The 17402-nt window shown below is 44.9% G+C and overlaps 8 protein-coding genes across 8 annotated transcripts; 3 read left to right on the top strand and 5 right to left on the bottom strand.

Moving 5' to 3' along the window:
* Window positions 1-1693: 1693 nt before the first annotated feature.
* BGW36DRAFT_422008 (uncharacterized protein) lies at window positions 1694-2122 on the top strand (the record flags this gene model as incomplete). Its single annotated transcript, XM_046219645.1, has 1 exon — window positions 1694-2122. The coding sequence occupies one exon, from the start codon at window positions 1694-1696 to the stop codon at window positions 2120-2122; it is 429 nt and encodes a 142-aa protein (XP_046078073.1).
* A 744-nt stretch (window positions 2123-2866) lies between these two features.
* Window positions 2867-4215, top strand: BGW36DRAFT_393066 (tyrosinase; the record flags this gene model as incomplete). The annotated part of the gene is made up of 5 exons (XM_046217771.1): window positions 2867-2928; window positions 3076-3317; window positions 3373-3469; window positions 3544-3926; window positions 3983-4215. The coding sequence occupies 5 exons, from the start codon at window positions 2867-2869 to the stop codon at window positions 4213-4215; spliced, it is 1017 nt and encodes a 338-aa protein (XP_046078072.1).
* Window positions 4216-4361: 146 nt separating this feature from the next.
* On the bottom strand, window positions 4362-5106 carry BGW36DRAFT_422006 (uncharacterized protein; the record flags this gene model as incomplete). Its single annotated transcript, XM_046219644.1, has 3 exons — window positions 4362-4508; window positions 4579-4705; window positions 4760-5106. The coding sequence occupies 3 exons, from the start codon at window positions 5104-5106 to the stop codon at window positions 4362-4364; spliced, it is 621 nt and encodes a 206-aa protein (XP_046078071.1).
* Window positions 5107-6159: 1053 nt separating this feature from the next.
* Window positions 6160-6648, top strand: BGW36DRAFT_353856 (uncharacterized protein; the record flags this gene model as incomplete). Its single annotated transcript, XM_046213472.1, has 2 exons — window positions 6160-6261; window positions 6325-6648. The coding sequence occupies 2 exons, from the start codon at window positions 6160-6162 to the stop codon at window positions 6646-6648; spliced, it is 426 nt and encodes a 141-aa protein (XP_046078070.1).
* Window positions 6649-9010: 2362 nt separating this feature from the next.
* Window positions 9011-9427, bottom strand: BGW36DRAFT_367602 (uncharacterized protein). The gene has a single exon (XM_046214886.1). It carries the CDS (start codon window positions 9279-9281, stop codon window positions 9060-9062), a length of 222 nt encoding a protein of 73 aa, XP_046078069.1. The 5' UTR covers window positions 9282-9427; the 3' UTR covers window positions 9011-9059.
* A 439-nt stretch (window positions 9428-9866) lies between these two features.
* BGW36DRAFT_367600 (small nuclear ribonucleoprotein U2, A) lies at window positions 9867-11374 on the bottom strand. The gene is made up of 4 exons (XM_046214885.1): window positions 11142-11374; window positions 10960-11000; window positions 10633-10893; window positions 9867-10573 (listed from the first exon to the last, which is right to left on the bottom strand). Exons 1-4 carry the CDS (start codon window positions 11218-11220, stop codon window positions 10187-10189), a joined length of 768 nt encoding a protein of 255 aa, XP_046078068.1. The 5' UTR covers window positions 11221-11374; the 3' UTR covers window positions 9867-10186.
* A 393-nt stretch (window positions 11375-11767) lies between these two features.
* BGW36DRAFT_353853 (putative nucleoside diphosphatase) lies at window positions 11768-14051 on the bottom strand (the record flags this gene model as incomplete). Its single annotated transcript, XM_046213471.1, has 4 exons — window positions 11768-13713; window positions 13764-13890; window positions 13945-13979; window positions 14042-14051. 4 exons carry the CDS (start codon window positions 14049-14051, stop codon window positions 11768-11770), a joined length of 2118 nt encoding a protein of 705 aa, XP_046078067.1.
* A 1509-nt stretch (window positions 14052-15560) lies between these two features.
* Window positions 15561-17203, bottom strand: BGW36DRAFT_422001 (ammonium transporter MepA; the record flags this gene model as incomplete). The annotated part of the gene is made up of 5 exons (XM_046219643.1): window positions 15561-16253; window positions 16313-16633; window positions 16692-16872; window positions 16928-17142; window positions 17192-17203. The coding sequence occupies 5 exons, from the start codon at window positions 17201-17203 to the stop codon at window positions 15561-15563; spliced, it is 1422 nt and encodes a 473-aa protein (XP_046078066.1).
* Between the last annotated feature and the right edge of the window lie 199 nt (window positions 17204-17402).

Genomic DNA, 17402 nt, shown 5'->3' with positions numbered 1-17402 from the left:
GAAATGGATTTCCTTGCTAATAAGTTTATCGTTAGGTTGAGGACGGTGACTGGGGTCTCATTGAAATCCATGAAAAAGACATTCTCACAGCTTATACATGAGCTGTAGCTTCGTTTCGAAAATTTCATTTCAAAGGCTCGGGAATAAGTTTTGGGCCTATATAGACATATGCTGGTGAATATCATTGACATAACTTTGAATCACCAGTGGCCAATTTAGTATATCGAGATACACTTCAAAATAACTTATTAACATTTATTTCATTGTTCAGATGTTCTGTCTGCCTCCATACTTCGAATATTCTGATTATATAGATTTTAAAATGCACGAACTTGGAGATGTGGTAGATTTTAGCTATACTCATGGCGAGAATATAAGCAAATTCTATCTGACTAGCCTACAATATTGTGACGTGAAATTGATCAATTGATGAGGTCACTCAACCAGAGCCAGCAAATTACCACCACAGAATTGCCATAGGTGTTTTAACAACTGACAACGGCAAATCAATATGTTGCTACCTGATAAATATCCATTTATTTTCAAAAATACATTCTAAAAGAGACTGATGGGAAGATTGATCATCTCTATCTAGGTCGAAGAACATGATAGCGGTTGGGTCAAGGTGGACGACAAAGACATGTTCAGGGGTTTTTGCGAGGCATAAATATAACAATTACAACTGGTAATTGGAAGGTTGCTATTGAGGATCTGATTAGTGTCAATTTCCTCCATCCGGTATAATCGATGTTCAAACATGGGCTTTCGATGGCATTGGACATTATACTCTACCTACGGCTTGAATGATGGAGTGACAGTATATTCCTACTCTAACGACACATTGATCATTCGCATTGAACAAAACACTAACTGTATGACATATGCGTTGCAGTTTTCAACCGGAAAGTTAAACGCCCATAGTTATAACCGATAGAAAATGAATATGTGTACAAGTCTTCAATCCCTATAATTTTTTAAAGGGATTGAATTCATTCTTGATGTTTTTTTTCGTAGTCAGGTGCAAAGCAAACGCCTTTATGCGTTAAGTGAAACCTCTCTAATTCATACTTCAAATGTTTGGGATATGTTTATTTCTCTTGCTAACAACTCTTATTAACAAAGATAAACCCTAACGGACCCAGAGAGTTTCTCAACCTACTGCTACTAGTCTAGCAGAAGTTCAAATGTAAATCACATTTTTGTAGCATACGAGGCGTTGCCTTCATCTATAAGCCTCATTTCAATCGCCAGAGCTAGGGATTGCGAATACCACACAAGAGTTCCTCCTAGGATCCAAAATTTCGGTTTCAGAAATGCTAAATGTATATTCAGTAATGCTTGAATCCAATAATTATTTGTGCTATGTCTGATTAGGACGTTCGCTGCCGAAAAGCGGGCGTTTCGCCTGTTACCAGCGATCCGCCGGTCTGAATTGCGCCTCTCGTGTCGACCTCTGACAGAGTCACCTAAACTGAAATTGGTTGTCCTGGAGGGTACTCTGATTAGGCTAAACACGTATATTTATCAACTCATAAAGCGAGTTAGTAAGGAAAACTTGATAAAAGGTCACTCCTTTCATAATTAACATCTTCCATTTTGAAAACTGCAGGGGGTCAAAATAAACTACAAGAGTTCAAATCGAATCTATTATCCCAAAGTGTTATCATTTAAAACATCCAAGAACATCTTCACAATGCAGATTACCAAACTTCTGGGCCTCGCTTTTATGGCTGCCACGGCAGCTGTCGCCGCACCGATTGAGAAGCGAGGCGATGACGCTGTCGCCTATGCACCTGCTTATGGCTATGATTATGATCACGGAGCAAAGAAAGAAAAGCGAGGTGATGACGCTGTCGCTTACGCCCCAGCCTATGGCTATAACTATGATACTGGGGCAAAGAAAGAAAAGCGAGGTGATGACGCTGTCGCTTACGCCCCAGCCTATGGCTATGATTACGATCACGGAGCAAAGAAAGAAAAGCGAGGTGATGACGCTGTTGCATACGCCCCAGCCTATGGCTATGACTATGATACTGGGGCAAAGAAAGAAAAGCGAGGTGATGACGCTGTTGCATACGCCCCAGCCTATGGCTATAACTATGATACTGGAGCAAAAGAATAGAAAGGTTCTAAAAGACGCATATGTTCGAGGCGATTTATAGCGTTCGAGACAAACGAGATATGAGACATGGGAAGGATTCGAGCTGTCTATGGCATGGCTACTTAGTTCATGGACCTATGAGGATACTGTCATTATAGTTTCTGCAATTGTTATTTACCTTAGCTTGTCCAAATAGCAGTAAAATCAAATAAGGAAGCTTCGTTAAACCTTGGCAAATTTTGAAAATTAACATCGTAATCACCTGGGACGGGGCTTTGATAGCTTGACATAAACATGCACGATTTTGCGGACTTGCTTGTCGAGATTTTCTCTATTTTTAACCCCTTTTTTTGGAAAGGTACTTAAATATCTACGTGTGGTTTGGAACCAAGTACTGCAATTGGCTATTTTCTAGTAGACGCGAATCTCGACAAGGCAAATGCGGAAAGTCGAGCCGAGCCTCTCGTTTCGCCTTCCTTCGCCTTAAATAGGTAAGTATTTCGTCCTACAGTGGGGATTATACAATGATTTCTCGAATAAAATACCGAGAAACAGTTTAGTAATTTATAACTTATTGTAGCAAAGAATTGTGATCACATAATGCTTAACTCTTGGCAAATCCAAAATTCTGCTTCGATTATAGACTTTTTCATCGAATTATTACTCAACGGCTCAACGTCAATATACACAGGTAACATTTAAATTCAGCTTGAAGATTATAATCACAGAAGAGCAATATCAATCTCTGAGTAGGCTGAAATAGCCATGTTTCAAGGCTACGCGGTGGTACCGGAGGAAGATTCGACTAGTGAGAATTCAAGTATTCAGTGAGCTGCTCTGATCCCTTCTTCCCCTTCTTCTATCAACGAAAAAGAAATAGGGAAAAGGGCTTACAGACTGTTAAGTGAAAAAAATGAATTTGTGTTTAATAAAAAACACCGCTTATTCCGAATAGTCACCATTCTCACATTTAGCTTTTCTTGCATCGGCGTTATTCTGGCAACAACTATTTTATCACTTGAGTTGACAAAGACATCTCAATTGCACAGATGTGAAACGCCTCCTACAAGACGCGAATGGCGCAGCTTCTGGCCTCATGAAAAGCAGAACTATATACATGCTGTTCAATGCTTGCAAGGTCTGCCTTCTCAAATTACCAACCAAGGAACCTTGTTTGATGATTTTGTGTATGTGCATATGTGGGAAGGATGGAAATGTGATACTCTCCATGACCCAATTTATATAGGAAGTAATACTAAAATTGTCCATAGCTCATGATGCTGCTTCATTTCTACCTTGGCACCGGGCATTTTTACACATTTATGAGCAGACTCTGGCCAAAAAATGCCACTACCGTGGTAGCATGCCGTAAGATACATTTCCCATACCTATATATGATTTCATTTGGTCCGTAACGACTTTGTTAATTGTTAAGAATATAGGTACTGGGATTGGGAAGTTGACTGGCAAAATCTCGCCAACTCTTCCATCTGGGACCCCGAGGAAGGTTTCGGCGGCGAAGGCGATCCTAACAGCCCACTTAGTCCCGGCGACGGTCATTGTCTGATAGATGGACCATTTAAAGGCGCACAACGACTGTACTTCAACGGCGAAGTGAATCCTCACTGTCTTGGACGCGCGTTTATACACTTTGAAACCCAACAGAAAGGCGCTCTATCTGGCTTCCATTTTCGACCGGAAAACATGGGTATGCTAAAGACTGCCTCCGATTTCAATAAGTTCAGAGAAATCCTAGAAGACGCAGCACACAACGCATTGCACTGGGGGATCCGTGGCGATTTCAGCTCAATTTCTGCCGGGAATGGTGGGTTCTTTAATCTTTGGGACTGGATATTCTGGTACTAATTAGGTGGCCTCTAGATCCAATATTTTGGCTACATCATGCTCAACTAGATCGACTTTGGTGGCACTGGCAGCAGGAAGACCCCAAAGCTCGAGAAACCCAGTATTATGGAAAGGCTTTCAATACCTCAAATGACCAACATCGTCAAGGCACACTTGACGATAAACTTTCGTTCTTAGGGCTGTGGGAAGATATTAAGGTCTCTGAGGTTATGAGAACAGACAGTGGCCTCTTGTGTTATCGATATTAGAGTATATATGTATTATTTTACTCACGTATATTAACTTGAATTCATATAGTACAAATAGCTTCATATTTTCTATTACAAGGTCCTAGGTTACCTCAACGAGATACTTCACAAGATTGACTATTAATACTTTTGAACTATGCAACTTGTTATGACTGTCCTCTTTCTTCGAATAGAGCGTAGAGTCCACTGGAGTCACCACACTGACGAGTGTCCACAGTCCCATCAATGAATATGTCCGTACCATTAAATAGCTGTTCCTGTTCAATCTGCCCATCTGCATGGCATAGTATTGTCTAGAGGACTATTAGAGGTATAGAACACAATATTTATCATTGAAAATCGTTTTAACAATCTTAAACTTACCTGTCTCAGATAGTCTAAGCAATGAGGCCAATGTCTGTCAAGATGCCAGTCTGTTGGGACAAGTCGGCCTTCATGTCCAGCTTGTAGCGCCTCACGAATTTTCGCTAAACAATGTAATTGATGAAACCTATTCTCGTCAGTATGGACCTTAATTTTAGAGCCAATTGAAGTTATGACTAACATGCTGATCGCACCAAACTCAACGTCGTTGTGACGCCCACCATGCTCTTTTACAATTATAGTGCCAGCTTTCATGATAGCGCTATCCATCCATAAAGGGTCAAATTGATGCTCTATCGACATGTAGTTATAATTTCGTCCATACTGCTTCGCGGTCGAACTCGTAGACAGCGCGCCTGTGTTGAATGCTATGAGGCTGAGATACACGCTAATCAGCAGTATTTGAATAAGAAATAGAACCGAGTTGCCCCAACGTCGAGTATAAGAAATGAATACATCGAGTTTTGATGATTTTTTGTGATTAAGAATGTCGTCCGACGAATCCTGTGAAAGACGCTTGTAATCCATGCTTTAGGTTTCTATTTGCGTTATGTCCACATTCTTCGAGAAGCCTCGTTTCTCAATCTTGAGTTTAAATTAAAAGCAGATTTCCTAAGAGCGACTCCCGAAACTATGATTTTCTTCTACGGCGGTTAATACGTTACAATAATATTGAAACTACCATCCCCTTCTTGGGATTAGCCCTAACCACATAGATAGTTGCGCGGTAAGTCCTCTCATTCGCCAGATTGCTCCCTGGCCACGACTCATTTTCAGTTAAACCTCTTGCGTATCGCGCATAGCAATACTGTGGCCTTTTAACCTATTGACGGACTATCCGCAACCCATTTCCCCGGGATTTAAGTTTCGAACTACGACTAGTTACGGTGCATTTATACGTCAACAAGATAGCGGCGATGTAGCGGAATGCCATACTTAATATGTTCCATTCAACAATACAATTTTGTGTAGTTGCTCTGATTCCATATATCTAGGATTAAACAGCCTCGAACTCCTATATCTACCATGGAATCTGAAGTGCTGATTCCGAAACACCGATATTCTTCAGACTTGGATAGCAATGACGTGGAACACAAAGAGACCAGACAATTTGAAGTCTCTCGTTACCAAAATTCATCGCCGGTCATATATAAGATAATTGCACTTGGGGCTTTTGTCTTGCTCATTGTCATGAATGCTGGCTGGTATTGGGTTTATCGTCAGCTTAAAGCATCAAACTTTCAGGGGCATGGCGTGCTAGGAGAGCCGCAGGACCTGACATACTATACGTTCATACCTTGAAATTTTGTGTTCTGTTACTTGTTTTTGAATCCAAACTAACTTTTTCGCACTCCTTGAGGACTCAGATCCGCGAAACGTTCTTCTTCCATTTGAGCACGACTGGGAGGATTTACAGGCAATTGAAGTTGATGGATATCGGTATGCGGATGTCCACTGGGAGCCACATGTGTGGAATCCTCGTGAGTTACTCGTCTTGTTGTTCTTTCAAAGCCAGCAGGGCTAACGCACAGCACTAATTGCTATATAGCTGGCGGTCCTACTGTTGCCATTTCAGCAGAAATGAGGGATCATATGAAACTGCATCCAGAGGCAGCTCCAACTAGTGAAAATTCCACTAACTATCACTATATGGTTGCCGGGTATCATCAGCTCCACTGTCTTGTGAGTCTACCAGAGATCAGAAAATAATTTTCATTTCACAACCCAAGCTGATTGCGGAGTCAGCATGTTGTTCGCGACTCGATATACTACCTCAACGGCACTCTTTCTGAATGGCATGGTGAAGGTGGATTCCTTTGGGATCATGTCCTGCACTGCGTCGAAGCTATCAGACAAGCCCTTCAATGCAGTTTAGATCCTACCCTGATCCCGCTGGAAAATTCATGGCCGGGTATCCCAAATGGTCAAATGCATATTTGCCGCAATAGTGAGGCGCTTCGCAAGTGGACAGCCAAGTATTCTTATCCGAAGCCCACATTTACGAGGCAACAAGAGCAACCGCATACACAGGAGTGGATTGAGAAAATGAAGTTAGCCGGTCAGATCTAAGACAAACTTTTTTTTAAATATATATATTTCCTTAATAAGTTAATGGTGTTGGCTTCTCGCTCGCTTATAGGTTACATCCAACTTCCAAGCAAAAAGCCCGGTGAATAACTGAAGGATAGCGTTTTGCCCAGGGAACCAATGGTAAAACTGACGAACTAACTCCCACGGAGAGTTACATTCAACCTGCAATGAACTCCGCACACACCCTTATCCGGGGCTGTATCATAAATTCGAATGAATGCGGAGTTGAAACTGTCCTTGTAAGCGTCAGGAATGATGCATAATGACCGGCTACAGGAGTGATGATGGGGATAAATACATGTCTCCATATGACAAATAACCTAAGATGAAAATACAAGAAACTACGTTCTTCACGTACATAGACATCAATGATTTGAGATTATCACTAGCCTTGGCTTCGTGCTAACAAAATCTATACGAATGGCCTGTAAACGGTGGGGGGAAAAGAAAGCGGGGACAAGATGAACATGGTTTTAGCGCAGACACACTAATACGCCGGTGATCAAAGCATCAATTGCACAATAATCGATATATTGGAGTCAATACCAGGAGCCTGCAACTAATCAAGACTTCCAGAAAACTAGCCCATATCAAGCAAGCTCTCTCACTGTTACATCACACTAGAATAGACTAGAATCTCACGAAACTCTTCTATTGGTTTTTTGCCCCAAATTTTTGCATCTTAATTAATTAACATACAAGTTCTAACTAAGTGGTGTCATTGGGAGCCGCTAAATATAGGCTATTTAGTTCGCATGCAACGTGGCCATTGATTGCACACGGCTTATTTCTTAAATCGGAACGTTTCAGTCCTGATATAGTAAAAACTGCGGGGAAATTTCCAAGCCACGTGCGGGAATATCTGTAAGATCGGCCGTTTATCGCTTTAATTATTGTGCTTGTTGAATATTCGTCGTAAGCAGAGTTCATATGTGTTCAGGCATGCATCCTAGGCATGGTGTTAAATTTACTAGTATTGGCTCGTAGAGCACGCTCTTCAAGCCCGGTGCATAGAATTGAAGGAAGCTCTGAGTTCTATGATCCTCAAAAACTTCTATTTATGATCAGTTTACGTTTTCTTCCTAGTTGCCTACCTTTGATGCATATTCTGGAATCGTCCCGTTTGGCTGCAATCGGACATGCGTGCCGAAATTCGCAGTCACAAAGGCTGCTGGACCTGCCGTGCTCGTCGAAAAAAATGCGATGAGACCTCGCCGGGGCCCTGCAAGACATGCGAATCCCTGCAACTCACTTGTCACGGTTACGGTCCGCGACCCAGCTGGATGGATGGAGGGCCCCGTGAGAGGACGAAGGTCGCTGAATTCAAGGCTACAGTGAAACACAATTCAAAATTTCGGCGAAGAACAAAGTCATTGGGTCAAGTTTCAATTCCAGATGGGCCAGGGTTTGATGTGCGAGAGTTCTGCTTGCAAAATTCGCAAATTTATACAATTTCCGAGCCGGGCTGTACGACTACCCAAGGGGAGCATATAGTACCGACCCCGAAGTCGACAACAGCAACGACAATAACAGATGCTAATGGTTTTGCGAATGAAGATATTGTTGACAACCTCTTGTGGATGGAAAACCAGCCTAATAATGAAATTGATCAGTTTCTAGACTTTCTCGGAACCCAGGAACCAAGCATAGAGCAAGGACAACCAAATATTGTCCACAACCACGAGTCCCACATAGATCGGGTAAATACAATGAAACCCTCTGTCTTCTTCCCATTACCCAACCTTCAAAATCAATGCCTGAGTATAGGTGGTAGTGCTTCGAATGAAGATCTTATTTCTTACTACGTTGACACAATATTCTGGCATCGATTTCCATGTCTGAGCTCAAAGACAATTACACATGTTCGTCAAGGGCTATATTACCTGTCCACCCGGTCAGAGTCGTGCTTATCTGCTATTATGAGTCATACAACATATCGACGCCACCATGAGTTATCGCATCTGGGGTTAAATCCTCAACCTGGTTATCAAAAGACCGTTGGTGATTACGAAACAGCTGCTCGCCGAGGGTTAGGTATGCTAGTACATGATTTAGAGAGCCACCCCACTAGGTTCACCCATGAACACCAAACTCAGGTAGCCGAAGCCCAAGTTTGCACTGTTTTAATATGTCTCTCCCTGGTATGTTCATTCGTCGTACGAGAAGTACTTTGGCCCTCGCTAAGTATACCTAAAGATTGAAAGACAAGATGACAGCTGGCCAGGCATTCTACACCTAATCTCTTCTATATCATTCATAGAATATGATCCTTTTATGGAAGAAAATTTTGAGTTCCTTAACTGCTTTCAGAATACTTTACTTTACATAGATACTATTGGCAGCACATGGGGTCAAACAAAGCTTTCTCTTTCTCTTGATTCATTTAACTCTTACATGCCGGATTTCGATAGCGGTAGCATTTGCGGGTGCTCCAGGGCCGTACTGAAATTCATACGATCAATTTCTGAGCTTCGTTCCTGGAAGACTGAGCAATGTTCGAGTGGGTCCCTAAGTCTTATTTCGCTGGCAAAACGGGCTATGCAATTGGATACGGACCTACAACAACTTCGAGCAGAGCTATCTGCATCAAAAAATGACTCTGCTTTGGGCATGACTAGTATCTCACTTGTTTTCGCTGCTGCTACGTCAATATACCTCCACAGCACGATTTCCGGACCTCATCCCGACATACCAGAAATAAAGAAGGGGGTATCCGATACAATCGACGAGATTAAATCGTTAAATTCGGCTAAGATACTGAAATCGCTGTCTTGGCCGATATGTATTGCGGCTTGTCTCGCAGATAAAGAGAGTCATGGCTTCTTCGATCAGTTGAGAGTCAACGTTGCCGAAAGATTTGGCACGGAGAATGATATTAGTCGTGCCCTCAACATTGGAAAACAGTGTTGGCGCCTGCGCAGATTTGAAGGTTCGACGAAGAATGGATATGATTGGGGGGATGCTATGAATAAATTGAATTATATAGTACCTATACTTTAATTGGGCAGATGCCAGTACTTTGCACAAGAATAAAGGTTTATCTTAGTATGTTTAGAACTCTACAACAGAAATCAGATAGCAAGCTCTATTTCCTGAATGACTTACAGATATAATAATGACCCGAGCGGTATTCGGTTAGTGTCCAGATCTATTTCTATTCATTACGAAGCTATCAAGCCTGGCTTGTGTAAGTCCATGGTTTTAATACTCCACGTGATGGTGGTGTTGTGGGTGAAAAGTTCAATCTTATAGTTACCAATATTCACATGTGCTTATACAGTTGTGCTTGACAATTGACAGTATCAAAATCAAGCTTGAAATAAAATGCATTCATAGTTAGGTGGACGTCAACTCCCAACGCCATCTCCATGTGACTAACTCGACAGACCGATCGGTATCAACCCCTGAGAAAGGACATATCGGGCCCATCTCTCTATTACCCAACTTTTGATGAAAACCGTGAGAAGCAAAGGAAAATAACAATAGAATCAATGAGCCGCCAAGAATAGTTGTACTGTTACATCTGCATTCGGTCTTCGTCATCATCCAATCCCCCCAAAGCACCACCGGGAACACGCCCTTCATTCAGTTCCTTCTCTAAACGAGCGATTTCCTGTAAACTCTTCGCTTCACGGATCATCTTCTCCACGCGTTTCCTTTCATTTTCGGTCAGTTTAACCCGGATTGCCTTGTCGCCAGCACTCCGTCCAGTAGCATCGCCCGCGCCAGTAGACGGCACGTCAAAAGTTCGGGACTTGACACCGATGATCTTCGATGCTAGTGCCGAGGGCTCTTCAACTGTGCCAAAAAGCTCCGTCGCCTTTGCGCGTTCGACATCTTTAACTTTCTGATAGTCTAGGAATCGGATATGCGGGTTGCGCCAGATGACCCAGTAGCGATAGTACTTGTTTTCGCGCCAACTTAGAACACACTTCCCAACAATGCTTGAAGAAATAGACACACCTCTTTCCTTGTGACCGGATTTTCCATCAATATGACATGTGTAAGTCTGCCGAAGTTTTGCAACGGGTCGAGATCCGCCAGCTCGGCCATGTTGTTCGCCGTCAGCACCAGTGTCTCCAAATTCGGTATCGATGAGGCGAGCGTCGGCTGGATCTGATTCACTCGGTTGCGCGCAAGTAGGAGTGTCCGTAAACGGGGGAAGAATGGGAAATTCGAGAGCGAGGAAATGTCATTGTCGGTGAAATCGATCGCATCTTGGTCCTACAAATCAGTCGGAATGATTAGCAACGTATATTTTCCTTGGGAAAAGAGATAAAAAGCACCCACCTTTGCAATACCCAAATTTTCAATGGCAGGAATCTTATGGCCTATATTTCTCTCAAAATGATGAATGAATGATATATCAATGGTGTTCCCTCACGTAAAATTGTGACAACGACAAAAGCAGAAAAAGGAAATGAAAAGCAAGTGTAGTATCCGTTCTTTTCAGGTAATAAATGACCACCCACCTCGAAGATCTAGCTCTCGCTCCTTTACCGGATTAATGTATGAGAGGGAATTTTGAATGAGTTCGACGGTCAATCGCATTGTGAAGAAGTTTGTTGTAAAGGAATGTCGCCTAGCAGAAAGAAATCCGTTGCATTCGGGGTGAATCAGAAGAAAATATTAAAATATAAATTCAAAAAGATTTCTGGCGTGTGTTGTAATGAAATATCTTCTGATTGAGTTCTCTGGGACGAGGAGTCGCTGAACTTGCTTCGCAAGTGGAACTTTTTGACAAGCTCCAAAGCAGCCGCCGCAGGAGGGTCACGTGCCAATCACACTTGACATCTCCGAAATTGATACCAATTCATGCTACATATACGACACGATAGAAAATGAGAAATTTTGATATATTGTGGTATATTACTCGTTAAAGATCTATGTATTAAGAACTGTAGGTAGAATCTATTTCCGCAAGCGCATGTAAAAACGCACCGTGGTTGTGAAAGAACTACGCGGAGCAGTAGTATATCGCTCGCATCAATTGATAAGAAAATCCCCATAGAACGCCATAAAACCGGGACCATCCGAGTTGATGTCCATTAACTCCAGTCCAGACTCCTCATAAAATTGCATTGACGATTATACTCGTTCACTCGTCACTCACTGGCCTCAACATAGGAGACTTGCGATACGACCGGGTCGGACTGACCGTCCGAGAGCGACTTCCAGTCGTCGCTGTGGGCACCAAGTGCTCCCTACTTTCAGTCCTAATAACCAGACCTTGTCGGTCCAGTGCATTCGATGGCGCAATACCCAACCCGATACTAGTGCTTGAGATGTTGCCAAGCTCGAATTTGAAAGGTGGCGCTTGAGAGGAAAGTCCTGTCGTAGACCCTTTTAGGGAATGGCGCTTGGACTGGGAAGGGCTGTACGTAGACCGATTTTGGACGTCGTCATCGCTGTCGGTATCAACACCAGAGAGCTCAAAGTCAGGTCCACCATCTTCTAGGACTCGTTCGTAAGCAGCTGAACTGCGTCCAATGAATGGTAGTTTTGGGCCCAAGAGCCTCCTTCGAGAGCGAGAAGAATCTCCCCGCTTGAAAAGGGTCCGTAATCTGTGATACATTCGCAAACGACGATTGCGACCACACAAAAAGAAGAGGACAATAATGACAATGAGCAAGAACAGTAGGACACCGGGTATGCGACGCGGAGACTCTCCGCCGAATAGGGATTCGTGCCAACTATCACTTTCTTCTACCAACGGACCTGGTCCAGGTACAAGCTCAACGCTAGGATACTGAAAGTCAGGAGGAATTCCAGGCTCATTGCTGCCAATTCCAACAGGAAGTGCATCTTCCTCGATTGCGGGCACCTGCGAAGAAGCGTAGAGGACAACTTTACCAAGTGTCCAACTAACTTCGGTGGAGTCGATTTTGTTGACAGCTTGAAATGGATGAACATAACCCTTGTCTTTGCCATGTTGCAACACCTCTTTAGTTCCATTATGACTAGAACTTTCTGTCTCTTCGATGCCAACCCGAGGGATACCGATTCCACTGTGGAGAACGTTGATAAGCCAAGATGCCTTGAAGCAAACTTCGAATGCCTTCTCGCGATTGACCTTTGAACCCCATCGTTCTTCCGATAGTCCTTGTTCGATGGCTGCCCATTCTTGGGAGCAAAAGGCATCAACTCGATGCTGGTAGGTGTTGAAATCATACGCTTTATCTTTATAGCCCATTTCAAATATTTCGTGTGTTGTGTGCCAATATTCACTAATACCGATAAAGTGATTCACATCAAAGTCAATAGCGGGAGCATGAACTCCATGCAACAAACACGGTTCATCAGCACAAGGCGCATCCTTGTCCAAAAGCGGGTAGGTTTGTCGAATACACTCGTCGAAACGTCCAGTCCCTAACAAATACGAGCCTGAGTTCGTTTCGTCAGGAAGAGGCTGGCCATCAATAGTTGTGCGGAGACCATTGGGTAGGCACGGTTCTGGAATCTCGGTCACCTCAGGAAAAGAAACAGATTCTTGAAGAGCTTCGATGTAGCGACGACGGGCTTCACGGACGCCAAATTCCAACCACGAGGTAACGAAAATCTGATACTCCTGAGAGGATCCATCGACATTTCGAAGTCTCATCAACTTCAAATCATTGGCGTGTTTCTCTACTTCGGTAGAGTTTGGAACAAAGGCGATTTGAGCAGAGGCGCCGCCCATATCCAGAAAGCCATAAGTGTGGTGGTTTTTGCCATGGGCATGGTCTTCGGGAGAATCGAAACTTCCCAGCAGATAATTGGCGGCAATCCAACCATACAGACCCTCAGTCTCGCCCGGAATAACCTGGATATGGACGTCGCAGTCGGGGAGGAGAAATTTGGAATTAGCACGGAAAAAGGAGCAGGTTTGACTGAGAATTTGGCTCCGGTCGGCATCGCTCAGTAAGCGCATGCCAGCAGTGGCTAGAAGAAAGACGGGTGTGTCTTTGACGGCAGTTTCGGGCACGATATCGAGAGCATGCTGCAACAGCTCATCGAGATAGTCTGGGCCTACTTCTTCAGGCTTGCCAGCGAAGGTTGATATGCCTAGGCATGCATTAGCGCAAACTATTCACATGGGCGCTCGTTTTTCGTACCTGGATGGATCTTTTTTGTCCAGTCCTGCTTGGTCGTGATTTTGGGCAAGGACTTTAGCTCTTGCGGCGATGCCCCCTGACGAGCCTTGGAATTATTGAGCCATCGATAGATATGTACCCGTGTCCCCTACAACGTGTGGTTAGAAATGTGCGCGTATCGCATTGTTCGAGATGTACATACAGACGAGCCCGCGTCTAGGATAACGCCATATCTCCCTGCATCAGACACGCGTTAGTATTTCTGGCATAGAGTTTTGCGAAGCTTCCCCGGAACGTACATTTTCCCATTTGGAATAGCGATGGTTTGTAATATTAGTGTTTATCTCGACCGCATGATCTAGATGCGGCGGTGAACGAATCGGACAGCGACAATGCTAGCAAATTTGCATGTAATTTGGCAATCCGGCAGGTTGAGCGAGTGTGGTTGAGATTGCCACCACGAGAACCAGCTGCAGGCGGCAGGTAACGATAATGGGGACGTGTTGTAGCGATCGCGGCGGGTAGTAAGACAGGGCTACGAAACGAATGGCGGCAGAGAGAATCTGGGAACGAGATGATTAGGATAGTCGAAGAATGAATATAGAAGAAGAGGAGGGTGCACAGTCGAGGCCGAATTCACTGTCGTCGCGCGCAGATAACGAAATGGGGGTGCAGCCAGGCCAGAGCAGGGAAGACGCCATCACGCGGCCCGTGGGAGCCTGAGGCCAATGGGATGTCCAGGCCGGAATCGACCATCGGTGCTTAGTGCTACCTCCTAGTGACATGGCTTGGCTAGCGAATTCTAAGGAAAGCGAAGTACCTCACCGGCAGCGGCCCACTACCGACCCGCACTAGCTGCTTCTGGCCCGCAAACGGTTGCCCTGCGGACTTTCTCTGAGCGCTATCTCTCGCAGACAGCACGCTCTCCTATTGTTGTTATTCTTCCACGCTCTGAAGCCATTTCCGTGCGAGGATCGATGCTCCCTGCAGCAATGAATCAACGATTGCACAATCAGACATCCCCCCACTGTGTCTCGCCACATACACATGCCCACCAACGCCCGAACCCGATGAGACAACGGCAGCCCGGTGAGAGTGGCCAGGTTTCATCGATGACGTCTTGCCCGCTGCAATGAAGATGGGCGATGGGCCAATTGACAGCCTTGTCGCTAGCTTCAGCATCCCAAATTACTTAGCTACACGCCACACTACGTATTATTCTTTACTACGGAGGACGTATTATTATTCATTTGCTATCTTCTGGGGCGACGACAAAAGGCGATGGCTATTGGCTCTGGCTGATGGAGTCCGACCCTCGTGTTGAAAACTGATGCTCGGTCCGCCCGCCGACCCATGCAACGAATGCTACGCATCGTTACAGGCGATGTCGATCAAACAACCAACATGTAAGGACCCGTCCATTCGCCCTGTCAGCGCATCAGCATTTTCAATTGATATTGTTTTCCTACGTTACGATGCATTGCAAAGCTTATGTCTAGCTCATGTCTGACTGCGACGCGCGACGGATCATGATTCATTAATATTACACTGATCACGATCGTCACGGGCTAATTTCGTCTGTACCATGACGGGGCCAGAACATATTTGTTTCGTTTCAAATTTTCCGCCTGTCGATTAACTATCACTAATTAATTAAATCACAGGCCCTGGCAAAGGCTTGAGACGCTGACGTACATCATGCATCGGGCCCCATCTGCCACGTGATTTCCTCCCCTCTCAGCCAACCAGTAATAAGGAATCTATATAGATAAAACGCTCGGCTCGTCCGTTAATTATTAACACAAACAAGACTGTGAATCAGGCCGTCTTCCCCTCTGCAGCTGTTTCAATAGGGATCACACTCGTACCTGGTGACGTACTCGTGCTCGCTTCTCCATTGTACGTATCGAACATACTCCAATCCCCAATCTGCTCGTCGATGAACTGTGCCCTGTCCAGCCCAATCATCTCGGCTTCCTCGGCCACACGCAGGTTCATACCGGGGATGAATTTGATGATGTACAGTAATATGCAAGAGACAGTGAACGAGTAGCCGGAAATCGCCGCGATTTCTGCCAGCTGCAGATATACCTGTTTGCCGTTCCCATCAATGGCACCGGGACTGAGGGAGCTACCGTCCAGCGCAGACACAGATGAGGTCGCAAAGAGCCCTGTCAAAAAGGCACCGCAGATTCCACCAATGCCATGGAGCTTGAACACTTCCATCCCATCATCGATTCCCAGCCATTCATTCACGTTTTGGAGAAGGGAGCAGACAACTGAAGTGATGAATCCGATGACCGCGGCTAGCCAGACAGAAACATAACCCGCTGCAGGGGTAATACCAACCAGTCCAGCAATTGCGCCTTCACAAGCTCCCACCACGGAGAATTTCCCCTTGTATCGCACATAGTCGACCAAAACCCATCCGAGGACACCCGTACAGGCGGCAGTGTTGGTGTTGAAGGCAGCCAACATAGCTCGTATTGATGCATTGAGAGCAGAACCTCCCTAAAGTAGACCCTAAGTCAGCGAAAACATCTTACATACCCGTCCCTCGTAGACCTTACATTGAATCCAAACCATCCAAACCAAATCAAGATCGTGCCCAGGAAGACCAACGTTGTATTGTGCGGTTTTCCATGGGTAGGCTCACCGGAATGCTTGCGTTTCCCAAGCACAAACGCATACGCAAGTGCTGCCCACCCTGATGAGATATGTACAGGTCCTCCTCCTGCAAAATCCAGCGCTGGGAGGTTGTAAAGCCACCCGTTGCTATTCCATGTCCAGCAAGCAATCGGACAGTATACAACTGTCGCCCACCAGAAACTAAATATCAACGAGGGCACAATATTACCACGCTCAAAAGCACCACCAACAACAATCATGACCTAACCTCATGTCAGTTCAAACCACTCCACATTTCAGAAAAGAGATGAGACAACGAACCGTGCAAGCGCAAAACAGTAGCTGGTAAAGACAGTACACAATCTCTGGAAGCACAGCAGAGCTGGGGGACGGAGCAGCAACGACATTCATCATTCCAAACGCCTTGAGGCTGCCGATGAATGGACTGCCCTCCCTATTGAAGGCCAACGAGTACCCCCAAAACATCCATTGAAAGGTAGTCCTAAAAGCCCTCGGCGTCAGACAGATGCTCTCTCGGCTGATAACGAAGACCTTACACTGCGACAACCATCAGTGACTGAAAAAGCAGCGCCAATGCTGACTTTCTCCGCGCAAGGCCTCCATACAACAGCCCAATACCAGGAATGATCAGCCACACAATGAATCCACAAAAGACGATGTAGGTGTAGTTGAACTCGAACCCCGCAAATTGGGCATTGACGTCAACCTCTAATGGATTTCCTCCATTTGGAGCTGAAGTGTTGAATTCTGGCTATCTGTTTGTTAGCTATCAAAAACGACGGCGCAAAAATAAAACATACAATGCTAGCCATAACGTTCGGTATCCTATCGAATACAGCAACAGAACCCCAGCATACCTGTAAAGGGGGTCCTCCGATACATATAAGAAATATCAGCATTGTATGCATCTCGCACTATCTCCTCATCAGCCATGATGCTTGGCAAAACTCGAACGCCTAGCAGCGCGAGCCCAGCTCTCCAATGACCGCCATGTCAAGGGCACGCCATGTG

Source organism: Talaromyces proteolyticus, assembly GCF_021365285.1.
Source record: "Talaromyces proteolyticus strain PMI_201 chromosome Unknown BGW36scaffold_1, whole genome shotgun sequence".
Lineage (NCBI taxonomy): Eukaryota > Fungi > Ascomycota > Eurotiomycetes > Eurotiales > Trichocomaceae > Talaromyces > Talaromyces proteolyticus.
This window is presented reverse-complemented; position numbering and strand designations above follow the sequence as displayed.

Coding starts and splice junctions, on each gene's coding strand:
- BGW36DRAFT_367602 (XM_046214886.1), bottom strand. CDS start 9,281: ATGCCCAAAGCAGAGTCATTTTTTGATGCAGATAGCTCTGCTCGAAGT.
- BGW36DRAFT_367600 (XM_046214885.1), bottom strand. CDS start 11,220: ATGCGATTGACCGTCGAACTCATTCAAAATTCCCTCTCATACATTAAT. Junction 10,894..10,959: donor AAAATTTGGGTATTGCAAAG/GTGGGTGCTTTT, acceptor ACTGATTTGTAG/GACCAAGATGCGATCGATTT. Junction 10,574..10,632: donor ATCCGGTCACAAGGAAAGAG/GTGTGTCTATTT, acceptor CGCGAAAACAAG/TACTATCGCTACTGGGTCAT.